The sequence below is a fragment of the Zingiber officinale genome, chromosome 8B (genome assembly GCF_018446385.1).
Source record: "Zingiber officinale cultivar Zhangliang chromosome 8B, Zo_v1.1, whole genome shotgun sequence".
Taxonomy (NCBI): Eukaryota; Viridiplantae; Streptophyta; class Magnoliopsida; order Zingiberales; family Zingiberaceae; genus Zingiber; species Zingiber officinale.
Window position 1 is genome coordinate 20,041,226 of NC_056001.1, and position 16,965 is coordinate 20,058,190.

The window sequence follows — 16,965 nt, forward strand, 5'->3', positions numbered from 1 at the left end:
AAAATTTTAAGAACTTTGGGAATTTGAGAAATTTGAAGGATATTGCGGAACATATGAAATATTTTAAAATTTTGGAGGGTATTGTGTGAGAGAGAAAATATGAGGATATTGAATATTTTGAGTAATGTGAGTATTTTAAGAAGATGTATTTTCTTCCGTATTTGAAGAATTTAAAAGATTTGTAAATGAGGTATTGAGATTTTCATCCATCTCGAATACAAATATGGAATGAAAGGAAGAAATAAGTAGAGAGCAAAGATAACAATGGGATGAATGGAAAAATAAAATCAACCCTATATTTATAGATTTTTTTTAAATTAAAAAATTAAATTTTAACCATTGAACAACAGATAAAAATTAACCGTTTTTCAATAGTAGACAACGGCTATTGTCTGTTCTCTATTTTTTTTACAATTATTAAAAATATATCTTAATATAAAAAAAAAAGTTGAAGAAGCGGCTCCGTGGTTACAGAGCCGCTTTAATTAAACTGAAAAATCTCCCTTTAGTACTATGGGAGGGAGATTTTTAAAGAGATTCCAACTCACAGTGGGAGCTCTTAGCACTAACATTCTCAATGTGTTGACTAATCTCCCGACGTTCTCCTTATCTCTAGCTCTGCGCTAGTAGTTGAGTCTTACAAAGAGTTCTCTATCAGGCATCTCAATTAAGTGACAACATGAGATTATCAACTCAAGTTATACCGACAAATAAGTTCGTCATCAATTTTATATAATTTCAATTTAACACACTTTCTTGTAGTTACCTTCCTATCTCACCTGAGCAAGTCACAATAATATACAATCCACATTCATCAAAAAGAGATAAGTTTCAAACAGAGACATCCCTAAATACAAAGGCAAGAAACACACAAGATAATCAAAAATAGTTGCTAATAAATGATGAAATAAAATTAAAAAGAGTTGTAAGGGCATCTCCAATAATTAGAGTTTTACAAAAGTTTTTTTTATGATCTCAATATGTCACATCATGCCACATCAACATTCTAAAAACATATTGAAACATCTCCAATAGTTAGAGCTTTAAATGATTTTTGTGTGCTCCATTTTATAATATGTAATTACATGACTACATGCATATTATATCAATTTCAACATAAAAAAAATAATTTTAAAATTTCACTACTGTTCTTTAATAATAAACTTCAAACCTTACCTCCACAATGATTAGAACTTTTTTATTTAACTTTTTTATTTTACAAATCTCTTTAAAAATCTTACATTGAAGATACTCTAAGAGTTGGGAGGTTCTTTTAATCTGCCTTCTTGGAGTCAAGAAGCTCATCCCAGACTTATTGCAGGCTTAAATAGGAAATATTCGCTCCTCTGGGTATTAGCATTTTTTAACACATTGGCTGAGGGCACTCATGAACCCATGCATTAACATGTCATTGGTTCTATTAGACAAGCTAAGGGCTCATAAAATTTGGTTGAGATCAGAAAGATTTTCTTTTGTTCTGTTAACTGACTCTCCTCATCTTCTTTATAGTCACTTATCTCTTCCTGAGCGGCTTCCAATTATGTGTTCATGGCCCTCTCTTTCTCTAGCAATTCCTAACTCCAACGCCATCTAAATCTTCATTTCAGGCCTTTTGGCTTCGGCTAGTTCTAGCGCCCATTTCTCCTTGGCTAGTGTCTCAGCATGAAGATCACTTTGGAGATGTAGTATTTGAGCTTCTACACTAGTGGACCTAGCCATTGAAAGACAAGAGGGAGAAGTTACTAGACAACCATCAATTTTCGAGACAATGCATGCGTTACCATTGGATACAGAAATTGAAAAAAGAGCATCGACGCACCCATCATCAAATCTAGGATTGCATCAGTAGCATCCTAATCACACACCGCCGCAATAATTGTGGTAAGGCGCGCCTGCAGCCCGAGGCAAATATCACACATCATTCATTATACGATGGTACGATGGTCCGATTAGCAGTAAGATATGCAACTTAACGTATCATGTTCATTTAATGTCCTCTCTCCTAAGAGAAACCAAGCAATTATATCAAGAGATTGTCTCCTCGGATGAATCTAATGACTAATACATAAAATATTATCATCAATGAAGTCTGGGGTTTAAATCTCGGTAAAATCGAGGTAAATACTTTTCTTATGTGTTAATCATTATTCCAAAGACTAGTAGCCGTCCGTGATTTACCTCCTCTATGTTGACCCTGAGACGGATTGACGGAGGCGCTGGGGGCGAACGTATTCACCTTTTGCCACCAACATACCAAGGGATTACTAACACCTCAACACAACATACGGGGTAGAAAATAAAAAATAACATAACACAATCTAATCAACCAGACTACACCTCTTTCAATTAGATTTAAAGGAAATGTCTGTGATACAGTATTATGTGATACAGTATTATGTAATACCCACGTATCTCATAGGATCTAGAATCATACTAAGCTATCAATCAAAGTCAAGCTGACTCTCAAAAGCATCAAATTGGGCCTAGATGAGATCCAAGTCTCATCACACTCGCTTGTTTCCCATAGATTCATGTTTGATGCAAAGGTAGATCTCAATGACCCCTTTTTTCAAGTGGCCTCCAATAATTATAGGTCTTGGCAACCCTTTCCATTCTAAGACGCATGCCCCTCTCAGTGATCTCTCGTAATCTTGGATTTCAGCAACCTCTCGACATCTTAGTCTCAACGACCTCTTAACATCTTGGGTCTCAGCAACCTCTCAGCGTCTTGGGTCATACCGACCTCTCAACATCTAGGGTCTCGATGACCTCTCTTAGATATGGGTCTCAGAACTTAATATTATTTATTCTAAGGTAACTCCACATCCACTTCATCTTTGTTCACCCTAGGACGTCCTACACAGGCCTAGTTGATAGTGACTACAAATATTTTGGGACAAGTTGTAATCCGAGAACAGAGGAGCGGTTAAGAGGTTGTCAAATCTGATCTCCTAGATGCTTCCCTATTGACACGTTGCGATGGATAATTGGGGAGGTGCCAACGATTGTTGGATCTAGTCTCTGTTTTAGCTCTCACAATGATAGTTTTCTAGTTGACGTGGAGATACTTTCTGGACGATCATATAATCACCCACCAAGGTAACGACAAAGGAGGATTTTTTTTTTTCTTCTCAATTTTTGGTTAACTCCACCTGGTTCTATCTCCTCTTTCATTTTTCCACACATCATCTTTAGTAAATCCTAACTTGATTTGTCCCACGGCAATCTAACTCTCCATCTGAGTGTATTTCAAGTCCTCTCATTTCCTTCCTTTCGATCCCCAAAGAGTATGTGCATGCGTCAGCATGTTTATTGATTGATAACTTGACCGTCTACAATAGTTAATCGGAACAAAGACTTTTACTAAAACCAGTCAAGTGGAGCATCTAGATGTCTGTTTTGACAACTTGTTATTGTCTGAACAATATTTGAAGAAATAAAAAAGTTTGTGGATCAACTAGTTTAATTTGGCTAAACTGTCCAGAGTTCGATCCAAGTGTGTCGAGAATGAACTAATTGATGGCGGGCTAGGCCATTTTGGTGTTAGTAAACACTTTCAATCCAAGCAAAATGCAAAATTCTTCAATGTTTCAAATAATTTCTAGTTCACTTCTTCCCTTCGGTTCTACATTCAAATGTTTAAACATCTCCCTTCTTAATTAAGTAGCTTTTTATGAACCTCTAGTTCCTTTTAGGATCTCAACACTTCAGTGAGATGACTCAAATACTATAATAATAATAATAATAATAAACATCCAGCAAAGTTTAGTGGCGATGCTGATGCTTGATTATCAATATACAGCCATCGAATCTGATTCTAGATATTAAAAAATTTCTTGCAGGGCCAAAAATGTAGATCCACATGGACTGCACATATATGCACAGCAGGCTCAATTGTTCTTGTTCATCATACAGCGTGGTGCTTTGGATTGACTCGTTATCAATGCTCAAGGATGGGTTCCCATCGACATGATACTTCAGCTTGTCATCTTGTACTTGGTATATGATAAAAGTCCTCACTTTCGATGGGATTTTGATTGATTTTTTGTTTCTGAGTGATATATATTTGTATGGCTTTCAGTCTCTGATAGGTAGGTGATCAATTAATTGAAAAGTAGCATCACAAATACTTGTGTGGACGCCTGTAGTGATGTGTACATGAGGCCTTGTCTTCCAGCAACAGCCAGCAGTGGTGTAGGTGCTAAGTTAGTGATTGGCATTGGAGAGACGATGTCATTGAGTTGAAGAGAAAGTTGAGAGATGACCAGAGTAACACAGTTCTTTGCAAATTCGACAAGGCAAACGAATATGAATATGATTATTATGATAGCATTAAGTTTGAATACAATAAATAGGAGTTGCGAGAGCAGCTTCATCTGCTTGTTGTTTTTCAAACTCCTTCGGAAAACAATGCACATACAGCCAAAGCATCAAAGAACCTGAACCAAGAAAAAGGAGCCTTGCGGCACGGTGCAAATACAAGTAGACGCCAAGCATGCCAGCAACAGAGGTGGTAACTACAAAATCTAACAGCTTACATTGTACATCATGATCATGATCATGATCCGTTTGTAGCGTTGAACAGAAGAAATGTCTGGATTGCGTTAGTGACAATATGATCTCCCAACTATCCAAGCAATATGCCATTGTGAGAACTGAGAAATTGATATCTCAGTTAGCTCCTTTCCATTAGATCTTCTTAGAGGGGTAACAAGAAAGTACGTGGAAGATCTCAGACAGGAATATCTATATATCTGGCATGACAATGATCTAGAATCTCTAGAAAGTAGGAACTAGATCAAGATTCTGCTATTTCTTCATTCCTCTTGTTTTCTTCTCGGCTATACAATCCATTTAACTCTTGTTGTAACTGAAATATGAAGAAAATAGATTGGTTAAGCTAAGCAATATATAAATATATATAAGCATCCCATCACAGGCTCTGCTTTCCTCTTGTCATATTATGCTACAATTCTTAAAATTCATTCATTAAAAGTAGCTATATGCACAGCCAGAATAGGCAATCATAAAACTGACTTATAAACCAAATCTGGATCACTAATAATGGTAAGTTTAAGTGGTACAAACAGAAACTGCCCTTTGTCTAGAAATGCAACTCTCAACATTTTCCTGAAATCTAGAATTGTAATTTCTTCTGCAATGTACTAAGAATCGGAGAAGAAACACGCTGACATTACATTATTGGAGATATGGCATCCCTGTTTAGTTCTATGACCTGTTAAACTGGCTTGCTTGGTGCTAGATCTCAAGATATATATTAGTTGTTCCTACAATTTCGCTTTCTAGAAGGTAGAAAGAGTATTGAGAAAGAAAAATTACTTCTATAACCTTGTTTCTAAGCATCCACTTCTCTTCTTGATGGAATCAAACCAATAAAATAATATAAAACCAGTAAACATAACTACAATCTATTTTCAGGTACTTTTTCATAAGTGACAGCAATAACTATACTATTTAGCATTATAGCCAACATGGATTGGTAAAAATTGCAAGAACAGGACTTTAGGTAAAATAAAAATGATTAGATATCTGTATTAGCATTATCAACTCGTTCCTAACATCTTATTGTAGTATCAAACAGTTTCGCTTGCCTGAATATGTTGCAGCTTTGCTGCAGTAAGCTCATCAGTTAGAGTAATCATCCTGCAACAGGAAGAGATAAATTAACTGGTTACAAGGCACCTCAGAAGTTCAACACTACTATCGAACAGTAGATAATTTTTTTAATGCATATATCAGCATAGCATTCAAAACATATATAAATTTATGAATGTGAAACCGACTTTTCCAGTAGCATGTGCCTCTTTAAATAAGGTCTTAATTGAAAACCTAAATGATAGGCATAGTGGTTAGGTTTGGTAGACAATTCAATAACGCAGTATATAGCAAGTCCACGTTATCTGAAGGGACATGCATCATAAATTATCTTTCCACTATGTCCCATGTGTTTGTTAATGGATAATTTGATCATTTAATCAATTAAAATGATAACAATGATCAGTATTTACTGGCCATTTCCACTTGAGCTAAAGCATAAATATTTGTTAACAATGCAAAGTCTACAACTATTAACAATGCAAGTGAGAAATACATTTGTTATGCTTCTTGATAAACATCATTAAGTTACAATGCAAAAGTAAATATTTGTTAACAATGCATGTCTACAACTACTGAAATTTGGAAAATATGTACAGTACATAACCTACCTGAGATGGTTAATGAAACATATTTAGCCAAGGAAGATATTGATAGAAATTAATAAAAAAGAATCTCAGATTCTGTTACCGATTCAAGCAGAAATATCTCCACACAAGCACAATGTGTGACAAATTAGGTGCCTAAATAGTCAGAGTATTTAACAAAAGGTGTCTCTGATAATCTGAAAATTAGAGAAGTCGGTAGGGAGTACCTCTTTGTTTTTCTAATTCAATAAAAGAACGCTTTTAATTTAGCTACACAAACAGCGGCACAAACATTGATTATCCATAAGGTCCATAATAAAATATTGGGTTCAGTTGCATATGATTTTTGAAAATCACGATTTTTTTTTAATTTCGGTTTAAAAATGAAATCATAATTCATCATTGATATTGGAGCATTTGACTATGTTTTTGTAAGTCCAGCGCTGGTTTGTGATAAATGTCTTCGATTTATAATAACCTACACTGGAGAGAAATATTACCTGGCTTGCAGCTCTGAGATTTTAATCAGTAGTATACGTTCTCTTTCACTGTTCACAGCATCCAGCTATTAAAAAAAATCTCACTCAGTAGTAGACCATACTTTACATTATTTCCACTCAATTGAAAGTGAGAAAGGGATGATCAAGTCCTAAATTAACAGCAAAAGAATAGTATGATTCATGAGTATGCCTCCAGTATAACCAGAATGAATCGTCATTTATCTGTATATAGTGATAGATTATTTATTATATCTCTCGATCTCTATTTTAAGAGATTTATTCCCCAACATAATGAAGAAAAATGAGTATATGCTGCCAGTAGAGGAATAAAATTTAGACTAGCAAAATAAGTCACCATAGAATTTCTCTTTTCTTTCCTCTCTTTCAATCTTTCTTGTGATTCCCACACTAAATGTGGTAGGGAAGTAAGTTGGCCATAAATAGACAAGATTTCTTGGCTTTACATTTTGTTCAAAGTAACTGCAATTCTGTAATAGCAACTGCATTTGCAATGAATTATCAAATGTAAAATTTTAGTAAACTAGTAATTTTGTTATTTACCCAAAAACCATGTTCTCCGGCAAGATTAACATAGTTGGATCAGGAGATAACCCAAATGTTTCTCCTGGAATCTGATAAACACACAACTATTTGACATAATAATACTAAAGTTGATATAACCCAAATGTTTCTCTTGAAATCCAATAAACACAACTATTCAACATAATAATACCAGAGTTGACACTCAAAGGTCAATATAGGCCAGCAGCATATAATCATGCAGATAGAAGAGTATGAAGTATTGCATACTACTTACCAAGTTCTCATTCCTCACATTTTGAGTTAGGTAAGGCACTGTAGGAAAAGAAAAGGAAAAGAAAAGCTCAATATAATTTTTCTACTTGACATTGATCTTCCCAAATACACAACCGGAATGGTTTTAAACTCACAATCAATTGTCTCCCTTTGCTGCAAACTATTCAACAGATTCATAATGAGATCCTGACAATTAAAACCACTAGCAGTGTTATAAACAACTTTAAACATTGTTGTTAGATTTCACTCAAGGACGCATGAATCTGTGAAGGAATGGAGGTAATTGAGGAGGATCACGAAACCTGTTGAAAAGATGTTTGCTGAAAAAGATTTTCAAGATGTGGCTTGAGAATGTGTGCAGGCACTGTACTGTTGTTAACTTCCTTCATATTGTTATTGCCATCTCCATTTGGAGGTTTGACTTCCTTCATATTGTTATTGCCATCTCCATTTGGAGGTTTGACTTCCTTCAGATTGTTGTTGCCATCTCCATTTGGAGGTTGGCCCAGTGACTGAAAGTAGAGAAATACAAGTACCTAAGACCTATACCAACTAATAGAGAGATGGAATAGGCAAAATTACAGGAAAATATGGATGCATCTATTGTTAGTTTCAACAAGGAATGGCCAACAATGATTGCATCATGAGACCTCTGCATCTAATGTGATTGTTTCAGACAGATATAAATATCTAATTTGAGTAACAGAAAGCATTAAAACTTGATTTTCATACACAAAAACAACACTAGAAGAGGCAGGTTTGAAAAGAATTGTCATATGCATACTTCTAATACTCCTAAATCCTAATTAAAAGATGGTGCACCATATGAAGGAAATCAACTATTTAAAGTGATAGATGAAAAGCTGACTGAAAAATATAAAAGAATAGAAGAAATATTGCATATAGTTGTATGCATGCATAAGATTTAGAATTAAAATAGTGAAAATAATGCACGTACATTATTAGCAAAGAAGTCAGCTTGTTCAACGATCACGTGGTGCAAACTTCATAGTAGAAAAGGCTTGCATTGTTAGTAATTTCATTCCCTTCATTGAAGTTCCTTTTATTTAAATTAGTTGCCTTAGTTAATATAAGTGTATTTGTCTTTTTCTCACACATCTATTATTGCTTTTAAAAAAGCATAACAACAGCCTTTATATATATATATATATAATCACCCTTATTTGTTTAATGATACTTTTATAATTTTCATTACTTGATAAACCTCCATATTGACTGACAAGAGCTCACATTGTCATACAAGGTAGGTGAGAGATAACAGAACACAAGCTTAGGACCCTTTGAAATAGAGAGAAAGAGCAGTCTGATGCACAAAGCTTCCGCTAATGCGGGTCCCGGAGAAAGGTTTATTATACGCAGCCTTACCCTACTTTGCAAGAGATCCGAACCCTTTGAAATAGAGAGGATGACCTAAAATCTTTAAAGACTATGCTACAAATATAATCAACAAATTGGAAAAGGTTGTCAGATGCAACCTAACTCAGCTCACTCCTTAAATCAAGCACATTATAGATAGTGAGAAGGTGCTAGTCCTTCACAGCAACAGTTAGAGGCACCTAGTTCATTGAAGAGGACTTTCAAACACCAATAATACTTGGTTACTGAGGACGAGCTTCAGCACCTTGCTCCCAAGTTACTTGAAGAAATGGAACACAATCAACCAACCCATCTACAAAGGCGTCCCCCACTTGGCACCTACATGAGATACCACAAACCTTAATCTCGCCATTTGATAGAGTCAAGCACTTCATTATGAAGGAGAATGGCATAGTCTAAGGTTTTATTTTAATTTTGTTATTTGTAAATAACAAAAGGTTGTTCATAATTATTAGGGAGTTGTTAGAATTTTTAAAATATATTTTTACATCGAAAAGGTCTTGTTTTATTTCAAGTCTACAAAATGGGTTAAGATCTCATGTATTAGGGTATCTTCAGCTTAATAATATTTTCCCCTTGAAGTTGAGTTCAAAATTTTGTGAGTGGCGTGATTAGTTCATTCCACGTCATCAAGTCTAAGTAGCTATATTCATTATTGTATTCGAATCTCGACAAAGCCGAGGGAAAAAAAAAAGCACTTCCCGCACTGGCCAACTACAGCTTCCCAATTTACCTCCTCACGGATGGTTGTGGGGCCGACCGTGTGGGGCTGCTAGGATGGCGGATTCCACCTTTTGCTACCATATATTCATTATTGTATCCAACTAGCTGTGATGTTGTGATTACATTCCCACTGAATGCTCATTAAGGGGTTCTTTGTGAACCAAATCTATTACAGTTGAGATCACCAACCCAGATAAAAATTTGTAAATAGTTATAGTTGTTTATTTTATATATATATATATATATATATATATATAGATCATTTTTCATTTACTTAAAAGGAGTGGTGTCCGACTTTATTCATGATTAATTATGTAATTCTGTTTTGTTTGCAAATACTTTATTGTTGATTTAGTTTTCTAAGTGGCAATTCTTCCACCAAGAGAGCCGATAGAATTTTTATTATTGATAAAATTATCTCAAACAATAGATTAGGCTTCTCATATAAGTTTTTATTATAGACAAGCAGACTAAGTTCATTAAAATAAAGTGCAATAAGATAATATTATTTTTATTTGGACCAAGATCATTTTATGTAAGCCACATTAATTTATTTTTAGCACCATCTCCATGACAAGTAGACAAAGATCAACAAAAAAAAGGTGCAACAAGATAACGTTAACCTATGGTACTCGACCTCTTTATTTACGCCTTTCGTATTTGTGTCAGATACCAACACTCAGACATCAATCCTTCAAATGGACACTTAATATTTTTATTGTTCACATGTAAAAATTTTTAGAAATAATCATGTCACACATTTCAATCCACACCCGTGCCCAATATTCATAGTTGAGTCAGTAAAATAATTATTATCTGAAGGCTTGTTTATTTTATTTGACCCTAGACCATTACATGTCAGCCACATTATTTTTAGCATCATTTCTATCATACCGTAAGAGATAACTATATCATGAAAGGATATCTGCTTCTTAAGCATTCTACAGTAGATTTCCAGAAATTCCAGCTTGTTTGGATGCTCTCTTTGATATATGCATCATGTTGAAAGAAATGTCTTAATATAAAATCACTTGATGCTAATGTTTTAAGGGTGTGAAGTACTACTACTAAGAACAGTGGAATCTTTTCTTGCTGCCACATAAATTGCAGCTTTGCTTAATAAGAAAAACGTCATGATATGCCATGAGTAAACAACATCTCCATGGAATATGTATCTACCATAAACTGAAAGATGCTATGAAATAAAAAAACAGAATAGAACAGTGAAGGCATACCACTGGCTTTGGATTAATTACCCAGTCACCCACACTGGCAGATTTTCGTAAGGGGGATTCCTGAAGAAAGGAAGAAGAAACAACAAAATGACCTGTCAAGGTTAAATGCAGATGACTACAAAATTGCATTATTTCATAGAATATGATTTACAAATTTTTACCTGGGTTGACCTTCTTGAAATGTTACATAATGGCAAGTCCTAAATGTACAGAGACTTCAATGTTAAGTCAAACCATGCAAATTAGAATAAATAGTTTTCAGGAGCCTCTACCTTCACAAGATCCACATTTTCTGATGTAACTGAGAATCGGCCTTTTATTTGAACCACATTAGGCTTGATCTTATCCTCCAATGAGTCTCCACATCCTGTAAGTGTGCAAAAACAAATAGGAAGAGTACAGTCATACATTTGGGGAAATTTCATAAAAGGACTTAAAAGATAAGCTTGTGGATAAATGTATACCCAACTAATACAAACCTGTTGATGAACGCATAGGAGCAGATAAGCTGTTAGCTGAAGCACGGTTTGGAAGCATTAGTGGACCACTGAGATTTGCAACTTTACGTGTATCACGTATGTATCTCTCAGCTCCTTGCTGATTGTCATTATCAACCCTAGAAGATAGAGGAAGGACTATTCACATTTTTGCATGAGCATATGATTTTTTAACCAACACAGTTATTTCAATCAGGAAACCAAAAAGAAAATCAGTAGTAGTAAATCTTCACAAAACAACAACAATCAACTAGGGAGGATTATAGCTCCATTTATCAGCAGTAAAAAAAAATGAGAAACTTCTGTCAAAGCATCCACCTTGATCATTGAATATTATTGGTAATCAACTCAATAGAGCAAGCTAAAGATGAACCTTTCCGCGGAATGCACTCTTTCTGACACTGAGGTGGTAGGCATGCCTGACAGTGCAAGTGGGCCACTATAAGTTTGACATCTTTTTCCAACTTCAACTTTCCTATGATTCGTAAGTGCATCAGGCTTTGATGTTGATGGTGCTAAATCACCTTTCAGTCTGCGGCTGTCATACTGATCTAACCTTTCCTGATTACTAGCATCTGAAGACTCTGCTTGCAATATTTCATCCCTTGTATTTGAGCATTTTGTCTCCAAGGATTCTGCACACGGTATACTTCCTCTGCAGAAGAAAAAAAAGAAAAGAACCTAAGAAAAAGAAGATTTCAATTAACATAACATGGTTTTTATTAGAATGATAAGCTTTGTGATACATTTGATGTTCAAAGTGCTAGAGGATTCTCTCTAACTGCCTTAGCAAGAGGGGAAAAAAGAGCCTTTGCCTCAAAAGAAAATTTTGACTAAACAAATGTTGTTTTATTAGAATGACTAGCTCTGTATCAATTTGATTTTTGTGAACGTTAAGGATTCATTCCAACTTCCATAAGGCAAGCAAGGTGAGTAGCAGCAACACCGTAAGACACAACTTAGGTTTGATAAGCAAGAAGGGTCAAACAGATGATAATATGGATCAATAATCCATACATCAATAGAACAAATATACATTCAGTGTAAGAATTTAGAAAAATTATAATTCCATGAAACATAACAACCACCTGTGCATGTTCAAATGTAAAACATATTAAGTTGTGTTAGGCATTAATAGCATAAAATATGTAAATAAATTGCACTCGATGACAATAATGCAGTAGTCACTACACAGAAAGTTCTGCACTAATTCTCAAGTATATTAATTAATGCAATCTTTCACTACTCGCCTCAGTTATCTCAACCTTGCTCCTTGAGGATTGAAAGGAAAGAAATAAATGGAAAAGCTTCACCTATGTCATAGAGTTAATGTGAAAAGTGTAAGGATATCTGTGCAAGTCAAATTCCATAATGTCTCATGCAAGAGATGGGCTACATTGAGAGTAAAACATGATATAGTTGCACATGCTTGGCAGAAGTCATGGCTCACTTGCTGTGCCAATCACCTATTAGAGGCAGGGAGAATGGATTGGTGCAAGCAGCAAAATCTCTGCATTGAGAGTACTCTTAATATATGAGCACATTTCTGCTATTTGTATAAAATACCAATAATAATCTCTGGAAAAAAAATCTGTTCTTAGAAAGGGACAAGATTTCACATGGGCGTAAAACATAAAACAAAGATAATGCCCCCTGAGGATTCGTTAATGTTGATGAAGGTAAGCAGGTGAAGAGTATATACGGCAGCGATATGCTGGGCGCCCCGCGTGCGTGCCCATGCTTGGCACCCCGCATGCGCGCCCACACTGGGCGCCTGAGTGCATGCGGGGCGCCCCACTGCACTTAGGTGCCCAGCGTGGGCACCCACAGGAATGATGAATTGAGTGAGCAAACTACAAATCATGTCAGTCCTAATTTAGCATAGATGATATCCCACATTCATTGACCTCTTTGTGAAACTGCACTAAGTAATATTTAGGTGGCGTTTGGTTTAGAGGTTTGGGAATGAGGGAATGGATTCATTCCCAAACCTTGTGTTTGGTTAATGGGAATGGAATCAAAATTTTGGAATGAAATCCAAAAATTTGGATACGGATGAAACTCACCCCCTCCCTTGGGTTTTGATGGAATGGGAATAAGAATTAAGTTTTGGATGAAAATACCCTTGTATATTTGTTCAATTTTTCTTTCATTTCACTCTCTCTCCTTGTTCTCTCACATCATACTTTCTCTCTCCTCATTCTATCATCACATTTTCTCTCTCAACATACTTTCTCTCTCCTTATTTTCTCTCATCACATATTCTCTACCATTTTCTCTCTGTATTCTCTCTCATCACACACTCTCTCTCATTATTTTCTCTCTCTTCATTCTCTCCTCATTCTTCATCATACTTTCTCTCTCATCAGTCTTTCTCTCTCCTCAATCTCTCTTACCATACTCTCTCTATATTTTATCTCATTACACTTTCTCTCTCTTCATTCACTTCCATCACACTCTCTCCTCATTCTATGTCATCACACATTCTCTATCATTTTCTCTTTGTATTCTCTCTCATCACACTCTTTCTCTCATTATTTTCTCTCTCTTCATTCTCTCTTCATTTGTTCATCATACTTTCTCTCTCCTCAATCTCTCTTGCCATACTCTCTCTCCATATTTTCTCTCATCACACTTTCTCTCTCTTTATTCTCTTCTATCACACTCTCTCTCCTCATTTTCTCTCATCACACTTTCCCTCTCTTCATTTTTTCTCATCACACTTTCTCTCTCATCACATTTTCTCATCATTCTTTCTCTCCTCAATCTCTCATTTTCTCTCATCACACTTTCTCTCTCTTTATTTTTTCCCATCACTCTTTCTCTCTCAACACACTTTCCTCTCATATTACTTTTTCTCTTCTCAATCTCTCCTATCACGCTCTCTCTCCTCATTTTCTCTCATCACACTTTCCCTCTCTTCATTTTTTCCCATCATACTTTCTCTCTCATCATATGTTTCTCTCACATTCAACTTTATCTTCCATCTAATTTTTTCTCTTATTTTACTCTAAAGGTAAAAAAGGAAATTTAAGTTCATTCCGATTGAAAATATTCAACTAACCAAACATTATTTTTAGAAATGATACTCAAGCTCATACTCATTCCCATTCCACAATACTATGATACTCATTCCCATTCTCATTCCTAGGAGAGAACCAAACGCCACCTTAGATCTTTAGAAAACAAAGTATAGGAAACCACCCAAATGTGAAATATGTTAAATATAAGCTTCATATCACTCCTCTGGCCCCATGGCGTAGCACAGACGGTAGGCACATGACATCTCTGGCGTAATGGTCAGGGGTCGATTCTCAGGAACTAACGACCTGGGATTTACCCCACCATGTGCCTAGCGCCTGTGTATCTGCATATACCTCCCTCCATATCCGTGGGGTCGGCACTAGGAGAGTCGTTAATGTAGCGGATCTACAATTTTTCATATCACTCCTCTAAATCCAGCTGATTACTAACTTGACAAGTGGATTAAAGTGCAAAGAAATGTTAAAGCATTAGCCAAGCTTTGTGAACCACTTAAGTACTTTTTTGCATCATAAAATATTAAATTATGAAGTTTATTTAGGGTTTAGAAGGATTAATTAAGGGTAAATTGTTGAAATTATAAGTTCTACAACTGAGCCGAGATGTTTAGACGTTGATTTAGTGGTTTTTGGACCAATCTGGTTTCAATGTGATGTTCAATAACTATTTAACGGCTGGACTAGATCATATTTGATTAAAATTTGTTATGAGTTTAAACCGGGGTCAAACTCTTGGATGAGCTATAGCTGAGCCAGTGTCAAACCTAGTTTGACCTGGTTGGGCTCAAATTGAGCCACCAAGATAGGTTAATTGCCTCAGATAAACTCATTCTGCTCATTTCCCTCTTATTAAAACTCACAAGCTTTCCCCCTTCTCTCCCACATGAAACCCTCTCCCTCTTCTTTCTCTTGCGACCACACACTGGAGGCCCTGTGCTCGTTATCATCTGGAGCCCCTGTGCTCGTTTGTCACCTCCCACATAAAACCTTAATACAATCAAGACTAAATCAAATGCAATTATTTACTCCTCTTCACTGGTTACTGGAGCCAGAGTTAATCACTGGCAAGGTCAAGAATTACAAATAGAAAGTTGGAAAAAAAAAATGAAAAGAAACATTTGCCTTCATAAGATAATAAAACTCACCTTGAGTTGGTTTTATCATTAATTGGTGACTTTTCGCAACTGGATCTCGGTGTCGAAGGATCCTGAAATACAAAAAGCTTGGAATAATTTATTTTACGGAAGAAGTGGAGCAGTATATATATCAATTTTGACAATCGATTAAAAGAAATGAAAGTAATTACTAGCTCAAAAAAAAAGGAGTTAGATCAACCTTGCTGGAAACAAAATTTTTTATAGTTTCTTCATCTTCCTTCATTTCAGAAAGGTCATCATCATCTTGAATCTGTGAACAAAAAATAGCAGTTTAGAGGTGTATAAGATGAACTCTAAAGCAGCTTTATGGGGGAAGTGAACATGATGATATGACAGCAATTAAAAGGGGAAGAAACTTTCTTATCACAACAGAGCAGGCAATATTAGAAATACCAGTGATGCTTGAGCCTTGAGATCCTCAATGTCAAAGTTCCATGCACTGACACCTCTCTGATATTCACTCTGTAAACATAGAATATAGCTGAAGATGATCAAAGCTTGATAATAACTAAATGCCATACTTGAGACTTAATGAATAATTCTTATGTATTTCAAAAGGAAGACATCCATCTTTGAGTTTTCTATGGTATATCCTACATAATGATTCTTGCTACAAAAGAAATATTACTTTGATTGTATATATGTATTACGATTCAAAGTAGACAAAAGTAAAATCAAGATATAATAATACTTAAGAATGCAGATTGCAGTGAATGCCCCTTGTACAATACATTGACCAGCATTATTGACCCTTTTGACGACCAAACAGTTTTAACTTTGGGTTTTGAACCACATGGGAGAATGTGCTAACTCTTCCTTGACATATGTAAAGGGAAACTTTGCTCCTATAATTTTTTTCATGTCCAAATACTAGTTGGTGTAGACAATCACAAGAATTTTAAATTTTAATTGATTTGGTAATGTTTTATTTAGGATTTGCTATCTTTTTTGGTACTAGTTTTTAATTAGTATAAGCATTGATTAGAATTTTATATTTTATATTTTATATTTTAATTGATTTTGGTAATATTCTATTTTCAGATTAGGTAATCAATGTCTTTTGATTTAATTCAGTATGTATGCAGATTATTATATTTTCTAATTAGTGGTATTTTTTTCTATTTTGGTTTGTATTTAGTATATTACAATATCTTATCACTATGTATTTTTCATCTTTTAAGTAATAAAATTCCTTTTCAATTATCTATTCTAAGCTCTATGAAATGTTCTTTTTCTCAGTATGAGATACTTATCTCCATCAATTTTGTCTTTAATTTTTTATGTGATTTGAGAATTTGATTTTTGTGGCATAAATTTGATATCAGAGCATTTTTTGTACTTCATCAATTTGGTACTGAAGTCGATTCCTAATTTGGTATTTGATACTTCACCATC

At 35.0% G+C, this 16,965-nt stretch overlaps 1 protein-coding gene across 2 annotated transcripts in view; it reads right to left on the reverse strand.

The window, feature by feature from the left end:
* Positions 1-4,296: 4,296 nt before the first annotated feature.
* The window catches only part of LOC122014800 (STE20/SPS1-related proline-alanine-rich protein kinase-like), a 29,191-nt gene continuing 16,522 nt past the window's right edge, over positions 4,297-16,965 (reverse strand). Inside the window, exons 9-23 of one of the 2 annotated variants that reach the window (XM_042571233.1) lie at positions 15,964-16,032; positions 15,749-15,820; positions 15,559-15,620; positions 11,929-12,027; positions 11,746-11,847; positions 11,355-11,491; positions 11,148-11,242; positions 11,037-11,075; positions 10,876-10,935; positions 7,822-8,031; positions 7,654-7,705; positions 7,521-7,558; positions 6,704-6,768; positions 5,613-5,664; positions 4,297-4,870 (exon numbers count right to left, since the gene is read on the reverse strand). In XM_042571233.1, coding sequence (XP_042427167.1) covers positions 4,799-4,870; positions 5,613-5,664; positions 6,704-6,768; positions 7,521-7,558; positions 7,654-7,705; positions 7,822-8,031; positions 10,876-10,935; positions 11,037-11,075; positions 11,148-11,242; positions 11,355-11,491; positions 11,746-11,847; positions 11,929-12,027; positions 15,559-15,620; positions 15,749-15,820; positions 15,964-16,032 — 1,224 coding nt within the window. In that variant the 3' untranslated portion in view covers positions 4,297-4,798. Of the gene's footprint in view, positions 4,871-5,612; positions 5,665-6,703; positions 6,769-7,520; positions 7,559-7,653; positions 7,706-7,821; positions 8,032-10,875; positions 10,936-11,036; positions 11,076-11,147; positions 11,243-11,354; positions 11,492-11,745; positions 12,028-15,558; positions 15,621-15,748; positions 15,821-15,963; positions 16,033-16,965 lie in introns of both variants that reach the window. The other variant, XM_042571232.1, reaches the window with a different exon arrangement.